General features: G+C 41.5%; 1 protein-coding gene across 4 annotated transcripts in view; it reads left to right on the top strand.

The window, feature by feature from the left end:
• The window catches only part of SLC45A4 (solute carrier family 45 member 4), a 92,685-nt gene that overhangs the window by 36,612 nt on the left and 31,722 nt on the right, over window positions 1-24,351 (top strand). For all 4 annotated transcript variants that reach the window (XM_065054492.1, XM_021290599.2, XM_065054493.1 and 1 more), the window contains exon 2: window positions 14,608-15,233. In XM_065054492.1, coding sequence (XP_064910564.1) covers window positions 14,990-15,233 — 244 coding nt within the window. In that variant the 5' untranslated portion in view covers window positions 14,608-14,989. The remainder of the gene's footprint in view (window positions 1-14,607; window positions 15,234-24,351) is intronic.

The raw sequence follows: 24,351 nt of genomic DNA, 5'->3' as shown, positions 1-24,351 counted from the left end.
CTCTTTGCAAAAGATGTGGAGAATGGTGTAATGTTCTCCAAGTGCATCTGAGTGTTCTACCCACTTCTGTGGTGGCTTCATCGAAGGTTCTCAGATCCTCACTATAGGGATGCATGGCACTTGGTATTTTTTGTTTCCCTGCTCTTAATAGCCATATATATAACACTTCATATACTTAGGACTAATATATACTCCTGTATCAAGGTAACAACGCTTTTTCTTCTCATCAAGTAATTAAACAGGTACAGGGTAAAGTTGTTCCTTAAGCTGAATGGCAAGTTAATTCCAATGAACTGTTGCCTATAAATATCTTGCAAGCAGTGAGGGAACCAGCCCAAAGCAGCGAAATAATTTAGGGGCAGATGTGCTGTCCCTTATCAACTCCATGTGGGATAAATGGATTTAGCTGGTTCTGATGTTGGAGAAAGGAATCCTGCAAGTGTTAACTATCTTCATGGGAACTGGCTTGCAAGCCAAGCTGCTATCTTGTACCCGAATAAACTGATAAGAGAAAGTATTCCGTTAAAAGTAGAACAGTTATTTAAAGAGATAGTATTGAAGACCTAACACTCTTTTGAAAATGTATTAGGTAGTATTATGCAGCACTCATTCAAGTACTTTGGTTTGGCAACTTGAACTCATCCCTTTGTAGGAATTATGACTGTCCTGTTTTTCCATGCAGGTGTAAGCCTGTGATTTCTTCACCATGGAAATAAAGAATCCCTTTCTGAAATTTGTCTAGTCGTGATCACCTAACAGCTTCAATCAGATGTGTGTTCACATCATACTTTATCTGACCTCTGCATGTGGTTTGGAATGCTCCTTGCTTGGGTCGCTGTTGTGGGCAGTTGTCATCATGTCCTGGAAGATGAACATCAAGTCCGTTTTGAAAACGGAGAAATTAGCGGTATATTGTAGCAAGTAAAAGCTGCCAAGAGCTGATCAGAAGTGACGGATGAGGGAGCTGGAAGTGTAACATCTAGGATAGTGTAAGGTCAGGCTCAGCTTTCCAGGGGAGCAGTGAGGAGACTCTGCACCCATTATCCTTATAGGATCAGATAACAGAAAACAACGAAAGCTTCAAGCGAAGAGCTGAATGCCCAAACTTGTGATGTGTTTGTTCTCAACAACTTATGCTGAGCCACAAAGACTAAACCAGAGCAAAGAGTAAGGCTAAAGGTCTTGTACCAGTATTTCTTTTACCAGAGATGAAGCTGGACTGAATGTGAGTGGAGCAAGATGAGGAACAGTGTGCAACCACAAATTTTAAGAAGGATAATGGTGTGTGGATGACAGAACATGAATGGAGATCTGTTTGACTATCTCCACAAAGCCTGTGCTGTTGCTGTGTGATATTACTCGAGTATGGTCTAGTAGTTTAGAGAAGGCTCCTGGTAATGTATTGAAAAGTTCATTGATCAGCTCTTCTTTGGTCGGTTCTTCCTCTGGTATGTTCTGTGAATAGCTGTACTGCCTCTGAGACAGGAGGTCCCTTAATAATGTTATTATTAGATGTATGTTAGACTAATGAGAAAGACTTATCAAGCAAGACTTTGTGCCTGTTGATCCTTCAAATGAACGCTCTGAACAAACTTCACTTGCCACTCTCCAAGTTCTACTTCATATGCATCTTAAATATCAAGGAGATACTCAAAGTCTTCAACTATATACACATGACCAGTTCTGGGGTCCTGAATTTAGCTTGTAGCTGTTATTTACATTGAAAGTATAATCATATAGACTACAGAGTCCCTTTTCCTTCCTCCAAGATGGCTTGCACTAACTGCATTTGTATTTTGGTGTCTCTTAAAACAATACAGGCACAAAACCCAGCCTGTTTTGCCAGGTGCTCAGGTTGCTGCTTCTGTCCCTGTCTCTGAATTGAATTTCCCACTTGGCTTGAGACCTCAGGACCGATCCACAATAACAGAAGAAGAAAAGTGGTTGCTTGTTCTCCGACTTCAGTGAATGCACTGCTGAGAAGAGGATCTAATGCCTTTCTGAGGATCTTAGATGCTTAATAGTATAACCTGCTAACTCAGCTGCTGCACTTGAGTACCATGCGACTCTATGTACTGAAATTCTGGCATTTATTTTGTTGTACTCCTCATGCAGCATTCAGTGCCTTCAAGTATTAAAGCAGCTCTGCCTACCTACAGAAATACCTGTGATACTATCTGACCACAAATTCCTTCTGCCTCGGCGAACAATCTCGAAAGGTTCTCTTGCTGGTATGCAATTAGCTGCACATAAAGAAGCAACCACTAGATTAGCTTTGCTTTCTAAACAATTGTGTTTGTATAGGTTGAACTTCTCGCTACCGCATTCTTTATGCCAGCAATCCTGCGTCTAGAATACGACTCAAGCGCAATCAGCTTGAACCTTTCAACTAAGTAAATGTTGGCTGTGATTTGTTGGCCTTAAATATCATTTTTAAGCAAAGAAACTCTCTTCCTACTAGAAAAACCTTGTCTAGTCCCGTAGAAACTATTGCAACAATATTTTCTTATGAACACTCAATAAAAAATTAGGTGTGTAAGATTGATTTGCTGAGGATGTTTTAGTTAACGTTAGGCTGCATATCTGCTAGAAACCTCCAACAGAATATGCTTGTGGGAGACCAGATGCTTTTCAAACCTTTTTTGGGGGAGGATAATAGTTCATAAGGCAAAACAGCGGTGAAATAGCATGGATGCTGGAGCTTGTGCAAGAGAATAGTGTCTGACAGTCATTCCCAACTTAGGTAAAAATGCCGAATTCTGACAAGACTTTGCCAAGTGTTTCATAGTTCGACAAAGTCACAAATGGGAGAGGTCTGTGTCCTTTAAATATTTCCCTGTCTTTCTGTATCAAGTCCAACTGCCAAGCACTTGCAGCCTCTTATTATTTCAGCGTGTGTGTCAGTAAATATCTTATCCTGCCAGTTCTGACAGGGTTGCAGCTTGGCAAAACACATGACTAAAATAGCATTAGTTCCTAGGCCAGGATCAAAATATGTATTCATCAAGCTGCTCTTAAACGTGGCCACCAGCTCTCTCATAAACCAGCTGTCTATATCATATTACTTGCACTAAAATTGTCTAGAATGGATGGTTTGTCTGTTTGTTACCTGCATTTCTTTCTCTTAGTGTAAATTTTAAAGGGTATGTTTCACCTACTTTGCTTAAAGTACCATTTGTGGAAGTTCTTACTGTATTGTTTGTAGATGCTGTAAATCTGAAATCAGTGTGGTGATGCCACCTTGTAAGCACCAATTTATCCATATTACTGGCCAAACAGTATTCTTCTGGTATTATTTAATATTTATTAATTTTGTTAATTACTGGTGTTACAAGGGGATTCCTAACTTTTGGTTATCTTATAACTTAAAATATATAGGACGTGCATCACAGCTAGGTCAGTTCAAATGTTTATTTAAATAACTGAGAAAGTAAATCAAATAGGGGTATTTCATGAACATAAACGTGTCTGTCATGCTTGGGACAGTCCTGAAAACCTGAAGTGCTTGAGTTATAATGCTTGTTCCTAATCACTTGTGCTTCAAAAGGGAGACACCGAAGATGTTTACTATAAATCTACTGCGCTAACCTATAGCACGTTACTAGTGGAAGGGAAAAGATCTTTCTCATTGATGAGAGTTTCCAAGATTCATAGTGAATCAGTGTGGGCTCAGACTTATTTACCAAGCTGTCACAGTGACAATGTGCTGGTTTGATCTGTCAGTTCACTCAAAGAAGGGAAAATGAGAATATTTAGTGTAAGGTGATATAAGCTGTTACGTATAACTGTTTACAAACCCTCTGGAGAAGCTGAAATGTGAGAAACCCTCTTTTTGTTTTTCTCCGAGTAATGATTTCTTCAGAACTAGTAAAATCCAGCCAAACCCCAACTTCTCAGCCTGTGGAGAGTGAATAAAATTCTGTGGATGCTTTTCATTTGGCCAGGAAGGCCAATGGTACCTGGGGTGGATGAGAAGGGGGTGGTCAGTAGGTCAGAGAGGTTCTCCTGCCCCTCTGCTCTGCCCTGGGGAGACCACACCTGGAATATTGTGTCCAGTGGTGGCCCCTCAGTTCCAGCAGGACAGGGAACTGCTGGAGAGAGTCCAGCGCAGGGCAACAAAGATGCTGAAGGGAGTGGAGCATCTCCCGTGTGAGGAAAGGCTGAGGGAGCTGGGGCTCTGGAGCTGGACAAGAGGAGACTGAGGGGTGACCTCATTCATGGTTACAGATATATAAAGGGTGAGTGTCAGGAGGATGGAGCCAGGCTCTTCTCGGTGACAACTCAATGGTAGGACAAGGGGTAATGGGTACAAACTGGAACACAGGAGGTTCCACTTAAATTTGAGAAGAAACTTGTTCCTGGTGAGGGTGGCAGAGCCTGGCCCAGGCTGCCCAGGGAGGTTGTGGAGTCTCCTTCTGTGCAGACATTCCAACCCGCCTGGACACCTTCCTGTGTAACCTCATCTGGGTGTTCCTGCTCCATGGGGGGATTGCACTGGATGAGCTTTCCAGGTCCCTTCCAACCCCTGACATTCTGGGATTCTGTGAAAATCTTAATTTAACAGTGTTTTCCTGAGACTGAATGATCTTAATGCGTTTAGGGACTGGTAATTGGAGATAATTCCAACGAATTAGACTTTGCAGACTTTAATGATATGCTAAAGGAAGTCAGCTCATGATCTATGCTGTGCTCTTTTTTTTTGTCTTGAGTTATTGAATTGCTTCTGTAATTGTCTAATACATATTCTCGCAGCATTTGGGTTTCTTAAGCATTTACAGCCTGAAGAAACCAGCCTGAAAACTTTCAGAGCATTGAACATAATTAGTTCAAATGCCAGTACGTGAAAACGAAGTATCGCACTTTTAGCGTAGGTACAGTAACATCTGCAAGGAATATCTAATTTTGCGTACATTAAGTAATCAATCCGGGATTGACTGTTTTTTTGAGATGAATATTCATTCAAAACACTAGTCTCAACCTATTATAGAAAGCATTGCTCATTCTGGAGAGTAATTTACCAATGGTTGCGCTGGTAAACTTCATTTCTCACCCTGTGCAATCAAGAGAACAGCCTTGATGAAAGAACTTGCTAAAAAGTAAATGCTAGTGGCAATGATGTACTGATATTGAAAATGATTCTTGCACCACCAGCCCCACTGGGTTCATTGTCCTTCTCCAGGAAGGGAAGATGGTTCCAGTTAAGCCACTTGGTAACGTGTTAAGATGACGATAGCTTTAATTTTGTGTTCCTCTGCCCTACCTCGTTGAGACAGAGGGAATGGATCCATTGACTTCTGATGGGAGAGAACTCCCATGTTCATGGTTTAAAAACTCGTGCATCTTATTCTGGCCACGCTCGTGCTGAAGTTTTCCTGTGCTTATTGAACCAATTTAGTGCATTTTCTAAGCCCAAGTTGTCATTTGCAGCGGTACCCGACCATGACAGCGTGTTTTCACACCATCCCCATGAGTTTGAGTTCTTTATGTGGTGACTAGGTCGTTATTTTTTTGCTACTTTGTCCATAACCTTTATCTAATTTTAGGTGTAGAAACTGCTACTTGGCGCTGTTGTAAATAGGGCATGTGTGTGTATTTGCTGTAGTTCGGAACTGCTTTTTAGTGCCTGTTTTACCAGCTGTTATGTTTTCTGCTGTCTGGGAAGGCTTCTCTTGCTATTTATGCCCACACCACCTTCACTGTTTACCCTTTTAATGTATCTGTATTAATGGACATGAGGGTAGCAGGAGCATATGTGAAGTTTTCTGCCTAGCAGCAAACCAAACAATAAGTTGAATCAGATAATGCTACCTCCTCAGTTTAAGAAAATGAAGTATTTCCTACTGAAAACACCAGCAGCAGTGATTTAACAATGTAACCTGATCTAATATTAGTAGCAGCCTGTGTCTTCGGGGAACAGTATAATATCCAATCCACTGAATAAAGTCTGTTTCACATTAAATTCTGGATCCCTTTTAGAAAGATGGCTTCCTAGAATTGTTTCAGTAATTTCATGAAGACTCATGGTTTCCTGCATCTTTTTTTCCCAGTAATATGATCAGGCTGGGGAAATCACATTGGCCCCCAAAATACAGAGAATAACTAAGTGCTGTCTAATGATGTTCTCCCTGATAACATGAGGACCTTCATCTTTCCACCTGACATCTTAAGCTTTTTATTCCTCCCTGCTTGTCTGGGCAGAAAACAAAGCCCATCGGGGTGTTTGTTATGCACAGGTCGCCATCTGTGACCACATAGTCACATTAACCAAAATCTTCTTGATAATTTTCCAAGTAAGCTGGAATTAGGTGGCGAGAGGATCGCAATTAAGCAAGGGGGCTTCTAGTCAAGGCCACACTTTACAGAAAGACAAAGGCAGGACACCCTATAGCAGATTTAATCCTGGCAAGGCTGGAGTTGGAATCCTCTTTATGTCAGGTTTGAATCATTTCTGGAATTTTGTATACATACCGAGGAAAGGGTGCAACAAGTCTTCAGCAACCCTTTCAAGTGAAGCTGCTCACACTGTTGCTCTTGTATTTCTGGGGGGGGGGGGATTGATATCTGTATATTTTTATGGATTTTTGGGGGGGAGTTGAGTATGTCCAACGTTCAGCATTGATAGCAGAACTGCTGGAATCATTGGCTTTTCTTAAACTAGTGTATTTTTCAAGAGTTATGCCCTGGTTTAAACAAGGGCACGGCGGAGGTTGTAAATGTATCACGTGGATTACAGTGTGTGAAGAGTCCCGAGGGCAGGCAGAGTTTACGTTGCAAGGAATGGAAAAAATGCTGCTTCTCCGTGTGAGGTGCATTGCTCCATATCATCTTAATCGCCAACATGCAGTATCATTTCCACCCTCCCAGACCTTCCTTCAGTGGCTTAAATGGTGGGGTAGCCTCCAAAGTAGGTCATGATGCAAAAGCATTGTGCTGGGTACAGGGGTTTCAAGGAGAACTTCTTAAAAAATATGGTTTGTATCAGTTGTAGGGTTGCTTAGACATTCTTGTAGAGCAAGCTGGTGTGTTTCAATGCCTTTGATCACCGGAACGATGAATTAAACGTTAGGACATGTCAAACGTGGTTCTTGATTGCACCCGGTCAGCCTTAACCTTTTCTTCCTTTGGCAGGCTTTTAGTGGTTCAAAACAGGTTAGTCCAGTTTAATGTAAGAGTGGTTTAAAATCAGAGGTTAACTTTTCTCTCTGGATCTGGAGCAACGTTGCTCATGCATGGGGCTGTTAAGTAATATGTGGTATAATAGCCTTTTTAAAAAGTTATTCCTGAATGAGTATAGTTTCCCCCTCTGATAGGGTTAATACAGAGAAAGCAGTAGCTAAGAATCTTGGTGTTTGCATGTAAGAAAAAGTCTTAATGGAAATTTAAACAACTATTTGCCTGTAATTGCTGCCTTTTTGAACCAAAGGCCTCGTGACTCATATGATGGTGTTTCTAGAAACTCACAGGATGTTTTTTAGTCTACGCTTTTATGAAGGATCAACATAATCTGACTACGGAAGGATAAAGCCCCTTTGCTGAACTTCAAGTAAAGTAGTTGCACAGATTTGTCCAGCTGGGCCAAAAGCTCCAGGTACGTTTTCTCGATGCTTTTCATCCCTCTGCAGTGGCTGAACATTTTGAGTCTCAATATGGGCCAAAGAAACTTCCCCTGTGGCCAGTTCTGTTACTATAAACAGCTGCTAATAATTAGTAACAGAGCCGCAAAACAACCGGGGAGAAAATAGCTGCCTGTTGGCTTTGCACGTGGATTCTGCTGTGCGTCTGAGTCCTAGGAGGCAGAATACACATCGGGATTGCCAGTCATGCTGTGAGAGCTTCTTCTGCCTTGAGAAGGCATCTTGAGCTGGGCAGGCGAGTCTGCTCTTTGCCCTTGTAGCCACAGCGATCCACCGACAATGTTTTTACTGTGTAAGCTGCAATTTCACATCGGGTGTTGCTACCTGAATACTTCTGGCTGCCCCTATCGCTCCCTTCCCCTGTTGTCTTGGTATGGATCCATGCAGCCATGCAATCAGATCAAGCCCAACTGACTTTATAAAGGCTTTTTTTTGTGGTTTTCTCAGCTTAGTTTTCAACCTAGATCGGTTCCACCGTCTGGTTTGCTACTCAGACTGTGCAGGAAGGGGTGGGAGTGAGGAACCTGGGGCAGAGAAAAGGAACAACAGGCTGCTGCTGTTGGAGGAAGTATTTGTGATTGAGAAACCTATAGTATAATAAGCTGGTAACGTATTTTATGTGATAGTCCTGTGCAAGCAGCTCACCTTAAACCAAAACTAGCCTTGCTAGCAAAACAGGCAAATGTAGTTTGCTGTTATAATTTGAAGCTGCAATCAGCTTTGTGCTGCACTGAGTATCCGTCTGTTTTCAGCTGCTCCTACATGTGCAGTGGAAGCTGCTGTCTCTATGGAACAAACTTAATCCCAGGGGAGTCATCTGTACAAAATCTGTTGGTTGGGCACCTTAGAGTCATTTTTAATGTATTTTGAAAACTGATAAATTTTTGTGCTGGAGCCATGAGAGGGATGAAGATCAACCTTGTCTTTAAGAGCTGCTCTTGCACAGCAACATGCTATTGCTATGGCATGGTGGATTTGAACTCGAAACATCAGGAATTATCCTTGGACAAATGCCATTTTACTCTTGAAAAGGCACAAGGCCAAGTGATGGATCATTTTGCAAGCCAGTCAGATGCTGAAGCAGAACCCAGTGTCCATTTTTCCATTGAATGATAGAAAGAATAATAAGTGGTGTTTGTCTGGAACACAGGGATAGAAGCGTTCAGCCAAACATTTATTTAGTCTGAGGAAAAGCCAGATAAACTCAAAATGCCTTTCTTTCCAACACTAATATTAAAACTAGACTTAAATCAGTCTAGGTAACTTTTCAAGAGGTTACTTGTAAACCTTAGCATAAACCAAGCTGGCAGAAAAGTAAATACAATAGAATGACTGGGCAATTATAGGCTTGCCAGGCTAATGTGATTCACAGGTGAAATAGTATGGTTAATAATGTGTATATGTGGGATGTGCTCATTGAAGAATTAAAGGAGGGTATGGTGTAAGACTCTGGAAGTCAGATCTTGTCCTGTTAGCTCGTGGACTCTTTTTCCAGTCAAGCAGTTGAGTATTTCATGAAGCAGAAGTACATGTACCTTTTTTCCTTTTTAGTTAATGATTCTTTCAATGTGTTATGCAGAATATCCCATTAGGATCTGTTAGTGACTCAGTGACAACTGTGACCAGAATTATTGAAGCCAAGTTAAGTTCTGAAAGAATTGGTGCTCAGCTTTTTGTTTTTTGTGGTAAACCATGAAAAGATGTTTGTATTCAATGATGGCTCATGGTATCTCGTCATCCTTCTTTTCAGTGGCAAGAGGGTAGAATTGCTTTAAACTGGAGAGTGATTGAACTGGAGTATTCCCTGATTTGCTAGAAAACAGTTCCTACGGAACAAAATTGAATGCAGCTCTTCACTACGATTTAAGGAGACTTCGAGCAATTTGTATACTTGCATGTCAAATAAATTAGAGATACATTGAAATAATGGAAGAGAGATTGGAGACAAGACATGTCTGGGTCAGTGATTGGAAGGTAATGCAATGGATGAGAGAAGTTCCTTCCACTTTTTCTTAGGCTGTGCTTATTTTTCCTTTCAGATTTTGTAGCTAGTGCACACCTACCCTGTCAAAATAAATTTCATACACCAATAAATGCCTTAAGGATTGTCTAATGGCTTCAGAGGAAGAAAGAGCAGAGCTTAAATCTCCTCATGATATCCAGTTGGGCCCATTGAACTTTATCTACTTGCCAGGCTTTATTACTTTTATCATAAAATACATGTGTGATTACCTGAAACTTGCTGCCTACTTCATAGCTTAATTAAAGTCATGTGCCTTGGCACTGGTGCAGAAAATCTAGTTGCTTGTCGAACAGTACGTTCCTATTCCTTGTTAGCAAGAGATAGATGTGAACATGAATTAAAAATAGTTTAGTCTTCAAAGCTTCGGGCAGTATCACCGTTAGCCCCATTTATTGGGGAATTATGGGTGTACCGCCAATGTTTTCTGTATGACGGTGTCACATATGCAAAAATACCGCTTGTCAACCCCTAAGCTACAAACCACATTGAAAAGTGTGATAAAAGTCGTTTGTCCCAGGGAAAAGAAAAGCACTGAATTTGGGGATCACAAATCGACTGGGTTGGAAAAGACCTCAGAGATCATCCAGTCCAACCCTTGGTCCAACTCTAGTCCATTGACTAGATCATGGCACTAAGTCCAATCTCAGTTTACGTATATAAGTTGTCGTGTTTGGAAACCCTAAAGAAAGGCGGTAGTTTCCCTCTGGTTCTTTAGTTCATGTGCTTTGTCTTGAGCGCTGCCTGTTTTAGGCACAGGATTATTGTGATACGGCCTCGTCAAGCCTGTAATGTTGTTTTGTGCTTCACGTAGTCGTGTTATGACTTATGTCTAGATGGAAACTAGATAGGAAAAGTAGAACAGCTAAAATTACAAGTGACTTGAGGAGCTTTTAGAAAATTGCTTCCAGATTAGTTTTCAGAATATATCACTTGCCTGCGTTGTTGAAATATTCATATTAACTACTGCTTTGTAGGTTTTGTTGTTGTCACAATGTGGCCAAAGGTCAAGGCATAAAACATGCAATTAGACTGAAAAAGTCTGTGTAATCAGTCCCCTCCTCCTATATCCACTTTAAAAGACCAGGAATATTTCCCTCTGCACAACACCCAATATTAACCCATCGCATGACTGAGATTCTTCATTCTACTTCCTTATTCTTTGTTAGTCATTAAAATGCCTTTTAAAACTTGATGGGAATTATGAGTGTCTGCGGCAGAATGTGGGACGTGGGCTCAGCTTCGTGAGAACTGATGTCTTGTGCCAGTTTACTTACATTTTTGAGTTCTTTTCTTTAGCTGCCGCACGGCTGGATGGTCAGAAAGGTACAGTTGAAAAGGAAATTCTCTTTCTGAAATATTTTGGCACCATACCTCGTGTTTGAGGAAGCGATGCTAGCTCTCTTAGTATTAATACCCAGTCTGCTTCGATGACAAGTAAAATAAGCCTAATTCATCCCTTCTTAAAAAGTAAGAAATAGATTGGTGTTATTATTAGGTGGACTCCATGCAAACAGAATCCCAGAATGTCAGGGGTTGGAAGGGCCCTGGAAAGCTCATGCAGTGCAATCCCCCCATGGAGCAGGAACACCCAGATGAGGTTACACAGGAAGGTGTCCAGGCAGGTTGGAATGTCTGCACAGAAGGAGACTCCACAACCCCCTGGGCAGCCTGGGCCAGGCTCTGCCACCCTCACCCCAAACAAGTTTCTTCTCATATTCAAGTGGAACCTCCTGTGTTCCAGTTTGCACCCATTGCCCCTTGTCCTGTCACTGGTTGTCACCAGAAGAGCCTGGCTCCATCCTCCTGACACTCCCCCTTTCCATATTGATCCCCAGGAATGAGTCCCCCCTCAGTCTCCTCTTGTCCAGCTCCAGAGCCCCAGCTCCCTCAGCCTTTCCTCACACGGGAGATGCTCCAGCACCTCTGAACTGCATGACTAAAGGTAAAGGGACTGTATTGGAAATCACTGTGGATGCTCAATACTACAATAAAAAATTGTGAATTGGTTTACTAGCCAACAAACATGAAGAAAATAATGCTAGATGCCTTCTTTGGTATTTTACTCCTTTTACTTCGGAGTTCTTCGCTGCATAAAAGCATCTGTAATGCTTCCAGCAGGTAAATGAATTTGTCTCCCTTTTCGATAAGGAAGAATGGTGCTATTCAAACTCGCCAAATTCAAAATGAAACTTGGAAAAAGCAGTGGTGGAATCTGGATCAGCGTAAAATGAGTCTGAACACAACGGGGCAGGACTTGGGAACGAGCTGGAAGACTTTTCTGAGAGGCTGTTGTTATTCTCTGGTATTAAATATGCACTTGGAGGCAGATAAAAGTGCTGCAGGAAGACGAGCGTTATGCTTCCCACAAAATTGGCGTAATGGAACAGTAATTCTCTGTTCCTTTAGATAAAACCTGCCCATTGTGCCTCTGCTGTTGCACTTGAATACTCTAACTGCTTTTTCTGGCATGTTTAAAATATACTGTTCTTCTTATCTCAATTACAGCTTCAAAGCCTGCCTCCATCTATCATCCATTATTGTCTCCTGAATTATCTGATTACTCCCCATCATCTTCCACTTCAATAATAACTTTTTCAGTCATCCCTTAAGAGTCTCGTTCAAATGGGGTAAATCTCAGATATTGTCTCTTGATCCTTTCCAGTGATAAATGTTCCAAGCCCGGTGTCGTCCCACTCGCGTAACCAACTGTCCCAGCGCATTATGAAGTTCTGGTGGGATGAAGTGACTTTGTGTCTAATTTCGCTGCCCTCAAACTGCGTAGTATAATAAATGAAGTGTTTAGGGAAATTAAGTTAAATGCTCTATAGATTTTAAGCATTAAAAAAACCCCACTACAGACTTTAAAGCTGTCTTGTACACGAGTGTTATCCATGACCCATAGTCATTGACACAACACACATATTCTGAGTGATTTCTGGATGATAAGACCTGATACATAAGCTTTTATATTCTACAGAGTGCAGTTTTGCCTGATGCTGCCAACAATTAAACATTTTATTACTAGTCTGCAATTAAAATAATTGCTCCTACTCTGTAACATGTATTTTGTAGGTTTTACTTACCCAGAACTTGTGTTATAACAAGTGGTTGTGTCTTTTTTTAATACACACAGCGCTTAATTTCATATTTATGATAAACCAATAGCCCTTCAAGGAGTAATTTGAAAACTAAGACAAGGAAAGATAATCACATCCATTCCCATCCTGATGCAAGTTCAGTGCTGTTCTAACTACTGGAAGGAGGACAATTAGCTTAGTAAATACAAACCCTGATTGGTGAAAAACCTTTATAAAAACAAGGTATCTATGAAGAACTTGAATAAATACCTGTGTGTGCCATAATTCAGTAACCGTAGGCACTGCATCCCAGCTCCTCCTGTTAATTGAGTGGTTGTAGAAATGCTATTTTGAGTCAATTTTGTTCGGAGCGATTTAATGTGTATAGATTAAAACTTGGAGCTTAAAGTGCTTATAGATTAAAACTTGGAGCTTAAAAATGCTTGTAGATTAAAACTTGGAACTTAAAACTTGGCTTACAGCAGTTGTGTTCAGTAAGTTCTTTTCACTTCTCTCGTGTGATTTAAAGGTTTGACTGGCTCCAAAGCAAATTATGGTATTACGTTGTTATTGATGTCGTCTTGGGGAACCTGGGGAGGAGGAAAAGCCCAGATCAGAAAACACGTTTCTGAATGGAAGAACAAAACAGATGCGATAAACCCACTGAGGGTACCAGGAGGAGGGAGTTCTCAAGATGATCTTATGCTGCAGTTGTCGGGTCGTGCTGCAACCGAGTTGCTGTTATGATGTGCTCTAAACCCCAAACATGTCATTTTTCTTTCCTGAAGGCTCATTTTTGGGTTCACAGCTTTAACGATCTGGTTTATGCTGTAGCCCACAAGGAGGTTCTTCTTGCCACAACTGAAGGGGCAGTGAACTGTGGCGTGGGGATGTCTTAGGCCAGTTTTGCTGCCAAAGCCAACGTCTTGTGGAATGATACCCTTGGGGGGTTTTGTCCTGGGATACCAGTTTAGTCATACTCTGTGCATAGATGTAAATCCACATCTGTCTAGTACAAATATTTTGCAATCTGACTTTTTAGAAAATGCTTTACTATTTTTCTCCTAAGTGCTTAAACACATTTTGATTGATGTGTTACAGTTATGTGTGTCTGCTTAGACTTTGTGGCATAAAGGATGGGGAAATACAGGAGAAGCTTGTCTGACTTGGTTGGAATACATATACTTTAATAGCTTTAATGTGTGATGGAAGATACTGTACCATTCTACTCTCACTGTCTTCAGAAACCTTAGAGGACGTGGGACTAAGATGCTCTGGTCTTGTGTGCAGAAAGTGAAGATGGAAGCATATGCTGTACATCTATATCTATATCTATCTATATATCTTCATCAATATAAATATTTATAGATCAACCCTCAAAGTTATATTCTTAATGGCTTCTTTTTGCTCGTGTTTGCTTGAGGAATGGTGGGATGGTTACTGCAAAGTAACTGACGACTTCCAAAAGTCTAAATGGAGATGTCTGTGCGGCCTGGGAGTAAATGGTAATTAATGAATCATCTTCCTGGCATAGTTCTGGAATATCCTCCGCTGTTGCTGAAATGGAACCTGCAATAAATTTCCCAGAACTTGTTTTGTGCTTGATGTTCTGAGGATCTCACTGATGTATTTTTCTGCGGCTTCGTGTAGGACCACAAACTGGAGGAACTTATGAGTACAGTCATTTAAATATGAGTAACTCCATTTCAATGGGAACTCCAGGGGTAGGAGGGAATGTGGAATAAAAGACCCTACACCAGGCAAGGACAATGGAAAGCATTAAGCAGGAAATAGGGTATATGGTTAAAGGGGGGGGGGCACAATATCCTGAAAAACGCTATTGAAATTTTTAAATGCTTGCTTTTTGTTGCAGATTAATCAGCCGCTCGATGGGGATTAACAGTGGAGCACCTCTTTGTGTCGCCTTTCCACCTCTCTGTAGCAAGAATAACAACTTCAGCACTTCTTCAATAATAATTATGAAACTGGTATTAACTGAATGGCAATTATGGATTTTTAACTCTAACTCACAGTAAACCAGCAAGCCATATGTGGAAATTCCTACCAAATAGCTTTTCGTTCTTGGTGTCTCGTATCTATACAAGAAGTTGCAAGATACCTGTTTGTACAAGAGGAGTATCAGCATTATTTGCCTGAGGAACAGAAGCTGAAAGAGAAGACACCTTAACTTGTTTGTGGAGTTATGGTAGTGTTATTTATGTAGATATAACAAATATATATATATATATATTTTTATGGTAATGAAAATGGCTCCCCAGAATGCTGACTCGGAATCTATGCAAGTTCAAGATCTACCTGTGGCACAGCTTCAGAAACCAGAAACCAAGGAAAATGAAAGCGGTGAGGAGACCATTAGCGAAGGATCCATCGACCGGATACCGATCCGCCTGTGGGTGATGCACGGGGCCGTCATGTTCGGCAGGGAATTCTGTTACGCCATGGAGACAGCTTTGGTAACGCCCGTGTTGTTGCAGATTGGTAAGTACTCCTCATTTCTGTTGTTTGAAACGATATCTTTTTGCATTAATTCGAGTCAGAGGAAGAGAGATGTGGGGTTCTACCAACTGAAGATACACCAGGTGAAATGGACTTTGTGCTGTTGTTCTTGGCTGTGCAACAGATTCAGTTGTGACCACGTTTAATTGAGGAAGATTTCTACCTACATTCATCTTAGATCTAATATTGCTTCTCTCTGTTAAAACATTAACCCAATTTGTTTTGAGTTCCCATAACCCCAAAAGCTTCTAAAATTCTTTATTAACGATTAAGTATCCTAGAAATCAGAAACAACATTAGACTCTAACGAATTGCAAGGAAGCTTATTTTCATTTATGGAGAAATACATCAGCTTACGATACTTTAGAACAAGTAGCTAAATGGTCTTTTTGAACTACTAGTGAAATGTTGCATTTGTTTCAAACCACTAGTGAGTCTTGTTCTATGTGGTTAATCTGCCTAGTTTGTTATAATACGTAAATACATATGAATAAACCATGATACCAATAATAATGGGGATTAGAATAGGAGTAGACTGTTAAATTTTGTGGTGAGTGATGTAACAAGGTTTCCAATAAAATGCTTGAAGTATTAAGAGTATCTGGTATTACCTTTATCAAATCCAGAAAATCTTGTTCTCTATCAGATATCAGAAAATATGACATGGAACTGAATGGAAGTGCCAGACTGAGCATGCTTTGAGTGAATAAATCAAAGATGTGTGTGCACTGGATAAATGTATCTATAATATATGCATATTAGATGTTTGCTAATGTTTGCTTTGGCTTAAACATGCAGTTGTGCCTTAGAGCACGCTCAGGTGTGGCCAAACTAAACTACTGCACCAACTCTCAAAAACAGTGTTTGTTGAATACTATTTACAGCCTTTTTAAAGCTTCAAGGTTAGCATCTCAAATGACAACATCTGTATTTTTATATTTGGCGTGACAAAAGGGCATGAGATTCAACTGGTGCAGTGTACGAATGGTTTTATCTCGTCTTCCTGTAGTCCAAAATCTGGTTTCATATGAAATTAGTAGTCGGTTTCTTTGGAATCAACGGGGTTCGCTAATCAGTGCGGTTAGTTGCCATGAGATGTGCTGATGGGTTATGCCTCTAGGTTTTCCTGAGAGTTTTCATGTTCACAGCCCATCAAATGTTCTTCTTGAACCTAATGGTGGCTTAGTTAAAATAGATTATAAGCATTTCCCAAATAGGAGCTGACCCGCTGAATAAAACACATGCATCTTCATTTGGGAATGCTTATAATGTCCATGGCTTGTCTTTTGGCTAAGTTGAGATTTAGAGACTTAATTCCTTTGCATGAGCAGCTTTGGTTTACCGTGAATACAAAAACTTGCATCCTGCTTTCCATGGAGAAGACCCCCAGATTTATAAGTGACCTGTACTCTTTGTTGGCTTTTTTGTTTGTGCTGGCACTTGGGTGTTTAAAAAGGCAAAGCTGACTTTAGGTCAGACAGAATAAATAAACCATCCTCTTAATTACTGACCAGTCCACTAGTTTATGTTGCTCTCGTGAGCTCTTCAAGCAGATCTGTTTCCTCCAGATAATTGAGAAATGTCTTTTCCCTTCCTCCCCTAAGCCCAGTGATCCCAATAACATTGGGATTTGGGAGGGAAGGGAAGAAAAGAGCTCTTGCTTCTAGAAAAACCAGCAAACCCAGCAAGCGATGCAGAAGAGGCTGTGGGGATGCAATGACGATGTTCCATGCCTTGGAGATAAGAGAGGTGGCTGGTTACAAATGTTCACACTTTGGGAAGTAATTGAAATTGTTCGTGCTCCGGCTCACGTTCCCTCAGCAGAGGAACAAATAATGTTGGATTCAGTGCAGGGTTAAGTTATTCACGGGTGACCTATCAAGCCTGTTTGGTAATTGCCTCTTCCATGGTTCTGTTTACCTTTATCACCCTCAACATCTGTCTGCCTCAACATAAGCTATATTTATTCCTCACTGCAGGGGGTTGCTTATTGCTGTCGAACTGCTGTAAAATTCCCTTTGCTTTGGGTAGAAGCAACATTCAGTTGTTTTCTGTCAGATTCAATTGGCTCCAAACTATTTTTGAGAAGTAGCACCTGAGGAAATGTGGTGATTCAAGTAACTAACTTTGCTTTTAATACATTGAAGAACCAGAAGTTTTAGGTGGGCAAAAAAGACTCTTCCTTACAGGTGTATGTTGAATATTGACAATTAAGCTTTACGGTGTGTGCTTGTGTTTTATATCATGGAGAAAACTTTGGTCATTGAAATAATGTCAATTATCAGACACCACCATTAAAACTTTAGGCACATTATTGTGATGTTACACGCTTTCTGCTCACAGGTGTTTGGTTTTCCTCGCAGTTTGCATACCCTGGATCAGAGGCGTAATTATGATTTGGCAGATGAATGACCTGTCCTACTTGTTCTGGAAGCCACGAGATTTCAGCAACTGAAGGAGATGGTTCTTTGTATAGTCCCTTCCCAGTTCAACAGCAGTTGAATTCTCAATGTTTCAAAATTTTCCTGAAGTTTGGAATTTTTAATAAAATGCAGCGGTGAGAGCTGGATAAATGTATACTGTGAAGTGGAAAGGTCTGCTGTACCCCTTCCCAAAATAAGGGCTGATTTGTGACTTTATTAATCTTTATTGCTGGGCTTAGATTGATGTTACGTTGCCGTGTCAGAAATGCAGCTACAAATCTGTAACAGCCTTGTAGTCATAGAGTCACAGAATCCCAGAATGTCAGGGGTTGGAAGGGCCCTGGAAAGCTCATCCAGTGCAATCCCCCCATGGAGCAGGAACACCCAGATGAGGTTACACAGGAAGGTGTCCAGGCGGGTTGGAATGTCTGCACAGAAGGAGACTCCACAACCCCCCTGGGCAGCCTGGGCCAGGCTCTGCCACCCGCACCAGGAACAAGTTTCTTCTCAAATTTAAGTGGAACCTCCTGTGTTCCAGTTTGAACCCATTGCCCCTTGTCCTATCATTGGTTGTCACCAAGAAGAGCCTGGCTCCATCCTCCTGACACTCACCCTTTATATATCTGTAACCATGAATGAGGTCACCCCTCAGTCTCCTCTTGTCCAGCTCCAGAGCCCCAGCTCCCTCAGCCTTTCCTCACACGGGAGATGCTCCACTCCCTTCAGCATCTTTGTTGCCCTGCGCTGGACTCTCTCCAGCAGTTCCCTGTCCTGCTGGAACTGAGGGGCCACAACTGGACACAAGATTCCAGGTGTGGTCTCCCCAGGGCAGAGCAGAGGGGCAGGAGAACCTCTCTGACCTACTGACCACCCCCTTCTCATCCACCCCAGGTACCATTGGCCTTCCTGGCCACAAGGGCCCAGTGCTGGCTCATGGTCACCCTGCTGTCCCCAGGACCCCCAGGTCCCTTTCCCCTACACTGCTCTCTAATAGGTCATTCCCCAACTTACACTGGAACCTGGGGTTGTTCTGCCCAGATACAAGACTCTACACTTGCCCTTGTTATATTTCATTCAATTTTTCCCCGCCCAGCTCTCCATCCTGTCCAGGTCTCTGATGGCAGCACAGCCTCTGGCGTGTCAGCCACTCCTCCCAGCTTGGTGTCACCAGCAAACTTGCTGACAGTCACTCTATTCCCTCATCCAAACCATTGATGAATATATTGAACAGTACAGGCCCCAGCACTGCCCCCTGAGGCACTGCACTAGATACAGGCCTCAACTGGACTCTGCCCCATTGACCACGACTCTCTGGCTTCTTCCCTTCAGCCAGTTCACAGTCACCTCACCACCCGATCGTCCAGACCGCACTCCCTCAGTTTAGCAGCGAGGATGCTGTGGGAGACTGTGTCACAACTGGGCTTTATTAGCTTAGCAACAAGAACCAGCCAAATATATGACACCTTTTTTATTGTAATTTGCTCTTTGTTTTCTCAATATCCGCAGCCTAAGAATTCAAAATGAAGCAGCTAACTTGTTTTAGAAGAATTTGGAGGGTATAAAAATACGCCATTTATGAGAAGCGGCGGACTGGCTCCAGATGGAATTATATTAGTTGGGCATTTTCACAAGTTTTGATGTCTGGAAATCTTAATTAATCTTTTTTAGAGACCCATTCAATGGGAAGTTCCTCCCAACTTTACTAGAAAATAAACTGACAGTGCCTTTACGTGTTCATCAGTCCAAGGTGTTTGAGAAACCGAGTGATTTGTGTTAATCTTGAGTATGTTCTGTGTATTACTACTACTGTTTGCTTCCCCTGCCACATTTCAGCCATGCCTTATAAATTCTATAGGAGCAGGATGTGGCCTTGGTATTAAGTATCTGGTACTTAATGCTGCTTATTGGTCAGAGGGAATTAAAATCCCTGCTATTGTTTATTAATTACAGTGTATTTCATTTGTCATTAAACTTGCCTTCTAAGGATTCAGTCACTCCAACTACGTCCAGTTTGTGGAAAATTTGGATGTATTTTAAAAATGACTTTGCAAGGGATTTGGGGTGAATAAAGCTGAGGAGAAACTGACGACTGCTGTGGTGTAAACGTGGAGAAACTCTTAGCTTTTTGAAGCAACTTTTTCTATGAAATGACAATACGTGGCTTCTGTTAACGCTTTAAACCATTAATAACACAATTTGGTAATTTCAGGTTATTTCAGTGGCAATTGAAGCTCAATTTGGGTTGTAGTGCAACCAGTAGATGTATTTTAGTTCTTCTGAAAGTTGGAATCCATGTGGCTCTTCCATTAGGATTAATATTCTGTGTCTTGGGGTGGCTGCTGCTTTCAGCATGAGAAACTTGCTGTCTAATGAGCAGCTGTAAACATGAAGCTTCAGGTTTTATATTTAATATGATAAAAGCTTTGCCGAGCCTTTACTGCTGCATCAAAGGCTCTTTCCATCGCTGTTGAGTGTTTTATGAATAGTTAATAGGCACAGAAGTGACTGTCAGAACCAGAACTGCTCCTCATTCCCCTGCTTAAATTAAATAACTTACACTGGTGCTTTTAAAAAGAAACTATATACATTTACATAAGACGCCAACAGTTGGCATGTGCTGCTTACCTTTATAATGTCACTTAAATATAGGGACGGTACCCTACAGGAGCAGCCTTTATTTTTATATATGTCATATCTGAGTGCCCATCTGTGATATTAACAGTGTTATTTTGTTTTGCTGCGAGAGATAATGGGCCTTGGTAGGAAACATTAGCTAGTGTAGCATTAAATATTAAAGTAGGTTGTTTTAAGCTTAACCCTGAGCATGATGCTCTTTTTAGGCGATAACACTAAGGAACAGCATTTCTGCAAACTCTGTATTTCGGTGCTAATTAACAGTTTTAATAAAGAAAGGCTGAGCTAAGCAGGGCAGAATACCTTAGGTTATTTTTGTTTGGAATACAGATTATTTCGTTGTGTGCTTTTGAAGCAGCAAAATTTAGTTGCTCTTGAGACTCATTTCCTACATGTGTTATACATGTAGAAAAGCAGTTCAGGGTTTTGGGCTGTCATTTCTCAGTTAAAGCATTTAGACAGATTATATCAGAAAGAGAAACTTATCTCCCATTCAAAATCCTTCCAGCCTTAAGCTTGACAGGCCGTGCTTAAAACATCTTGAAATTTAGTTCATGGGAAGCTGAACTGGGTGGAAAAAAGTCTATTAAGCAATAACTCAAACTGCTGATTCTGAGAAATCTCCAAAGCGGCAGCTGAGAAGGGATTTAATATTACGGAGTGAATTTTTAGTATGAAGTAGTGAATCTCCCCATTGAAATTTAGTGTTGATACCCGTCCGAGAAGAATGCATGGAGGTAAAAAGGAGATTATGGAGACATGTTTAGAAGCCAAGCATGAAATGTTACAGATAAATTAGCTTTTAGGTGTGTTTCTTCAAAGGAATTAAGGTACCAATTGCTGACTCAATGCAGGGTGGAAGGGGATAGTTCCTATGGCCAAACCTGAGATGAAAGGAGATCTAAAAACCTTAAAGATCTGGTGTGGGAGAAGGGAACAAAGGGACTGGATGAGCTTTTAGAGGCTGCCTGTAATTCAAGTGAAAAAGGACTGACTGCTCAAACTCATGTAGACGGAGCTGAAATAAAGCAGCACTATTTCAGCTCAAGTAATTGAGTTTATTCGGCATCTCTGCCAGTGGTGACATCTATGTTCACATTATGTCTATTTACAACTTTCTACGAAGCTGCATCTTACCTGACCTTGTCTTAACTGGAATAAGGTGTTGGAGTTGCCATAACCTGCTCTTTGACTCTCCAAGTTTAATTTCTGGACGATCCTGCTCATTTTGGGCTCCCAGGCATAGCTGCATTGGATTCGGAGTGAATTCCAGGATCTGAATTCCTCCTGGGAAGAATTAACGGCTTGAGAGCTGACCTGTACCAAGAGGGGATTGTGACACAGGTAACCTAAGAATCAAATTTACAGTGGATCCAGAATAATAAACACTTAATGAAATACATTTTTCAGTCTTGTTGGCTTTGAAGTTAAAATCACGCAGTTTGCATTCAGATCTCAAGCAGTGGAATGTATAGAACTGCAAATATTGTGCCTGAGGCATGTGTTAATCACTCCATAAAACCTCCCCACCCATCATTTTTTACTTATTGACTAATTTTACGCCCACTAAGGGGTTGTGTAAGACTAATTTTACTGTACTCCTTTTTTTTTTTAACTAACAAGCAAGTCAGTATGGCTTTCATATCATGTACCGCTGTCCTCTTACACAAAATATCTTCTGACCGCAAATCAACAGCAGCATGGTTCTTGAACACGTGTAGCCCTTAGTGGAATGTTTGGTTAATCACAGAATCGACGGGGTTGGAAAAGACCTCAGTGACCATCCAGTCCAACCCTTGGTCCAACTCCAGTCCATTGACTAGATCATGGCACTAACTGCCATGTTCAATCTCAGCTTAAAAACCTCCAGGGCCGGTGAGTCCAGCACCTCCCTGGGCAGCCATTCCAATGCCTGACCACTCTCTCTGCAAAGAATTGCTTTCTAATAGCCAGCCTACATTTCCCCTGGCAGAGTTGAAGCCCATGGCCCCTTGTCCTATTGCTGACTGCCTGGGAGAAGAGACCAATCCCCACCTGGCTAGAACTGCCCTTCAGGTAGTTCTAGAGAGTGCTGAGCTCACCTCTAAGCCTCCTCTTCTCCAGACTAAACAAGCCCAGCTCCCTCAGCCTCTCCCCATAGGGCTTGTGTTCAAGTCCCTTCCCCAGTCTTGTTGCTCTTCTCTGGACCCGCTCCAGCACTTCAATGTCTTTCCTGAGCTGAGGGGCCCAGAACTGAACACAATACTCCAGGTGTGGCCTCCCCAATGCAGAGCACAGGGGAAGGATCACTGCCCTTGTCCTGCTGACCACAGGATACGTTTCTTTAAAAGAAGGGTGCTATGCAAATATGAAGATATTTTTAATCCTGGGGGTGCTGGGAGCATGTGCTTGCTTTTCATATCAAGGCAAATTCCATGTGTTCTGGCAGTTGTGCAATAACTGGTACTTCCAGAGCTGCTTTTTATATCGGTGTTCTGTGTTTCTTTAAGGCACAACTGATAACACGTTGTCAGCTGGTGTATCATGAGGATTTGTGCAGGCTGTGTGAATTTAGATGAATAGTTTTACTAGGAATTCAGAAATGTCTCCCATAGCCTGGAAATCATTTCCTATTAGAGCAGCAGGTAACGTTTTGGTCCCTTTTTGGCTTAATATCCACAGGAGAAGCTGCTTCTAAAATAAATCTCATCCTTGCTCTGCTGCTTTCTCCCATTGCAAATTTTAATTCCTTGATCTTTTAATCGTGCGCTGTAGGAATGTTAATACTTTCATTTCTCCTAGCTTAAAGTGTTCACAGCAAACCTTGTGTATGAGAAACACCTCGTTGAACCCTCGGTTTTGCTTCTTAGAGCTTGTGTGACCTGAGGTTAGTCCAAGCGACCGTACGTGACACACAAGAAACGCTGACGGGTCTGAGAACTGTCGACTGATAGAAAGAGGACTCTGCAAGACAAACCACACTGTATAAATATGAAGACTGTCAGTTCTTATATACAGTTGGAGGCTTAAAATCCATTTTTAATGTTGTCCTTTTGTTCTTCAGATCCGCTTTTTATTTTTCGGGGGGCAATTTTAGGCTGTGATTTGTGAGAAGAGCTTGAGGCCTCCAAAAATAATCCCTCCCTAAGAAAGCAATGGACATCTCTACCCTTACATCAATGATTCTTACCAACAGTAAATCTTCCCCGTCCAACATTCTGCCTCCTTTTTATCTTTCATAGCCAAGGTTTGAGCTTCAACTTCTTGCAATGGCTTAAGTGTGCTTTGAAATTTTCTTTCAGTTGAGTGTAAATGGGCTTTTTACTTCTCTTTTACTGAATTGTCTTGCGATTCTTCCCTCCCACACATATTGGACCCACCTTGTTGCTGTAACCCAGACAAGCTTAGAGCGTTTTATTCTGCTTTCAGGGGCAGATCTATACTAGAAAAGGGCATGTATAGGACTCAAGGAACTGCAGCATCCCTATATTTTTAGTGCTACACTAAGATTTCCTGGGGATGGTGGGGAAAGGGTGAAGTAGAGGAAGACTTTGGCCTCCTAAAATTGAGTGGTTTTAAGCACGTGCCTTTACGCAACCTCTTTCCTCGCCTAAACCCTTCCTCTTAATCTGCTTTCCACCCACATACGCTCTCAGCCAAATTTGCAAAGCCCACGTCTTTATACTTTGGTCTGAACACCCTCTGGTACATCAGGTGAACCTGTGAATGTACGTGCAGGAAAAACAACCACCTGAGTTTCAGTTTTCTGGTCAGAATTTGAGTTTGACCCTCACCTCTAACCAAGATGTAATTTTACCATAGTGATAACAGATGAAACACGATAGTTCTTCTATGCTTTTTATTACAAAGTAATTGTCACCGGGGTGATTTTCCAGCAGGAATTTGCTTGTTCTTTGCTGTAAAATAGAGACTCAAATAGATGCTTTTCTATTGAATATGGATTGTGAAACAGGTTATAAAAAGGGAATTGCTGCAAACTCCTTAATGAACAGGAGTCTTGATTTTCAAGGGAATAAAAATCTGGCTTTTGAAAAGAAATAAAT

Source organism: Columba livia, chromosome 2, assembly GCF_036013475.1.
Source record: "Columba livia isolate bColLiv1 breed racing homer chromosome 2, bColLiv1.pat.W.v2, whole genome shotgun sequence".
NCBI lineage: Eukaryota > Metazoa > Chordata > Aves > Columbiformes > Columbidae > Columba > Columba livia.
The sequence above is the reverse complement of the archived record's forward strand: the minus strand, read 5'-3'. Positions and strand labels throughout refer to the sequence as shown.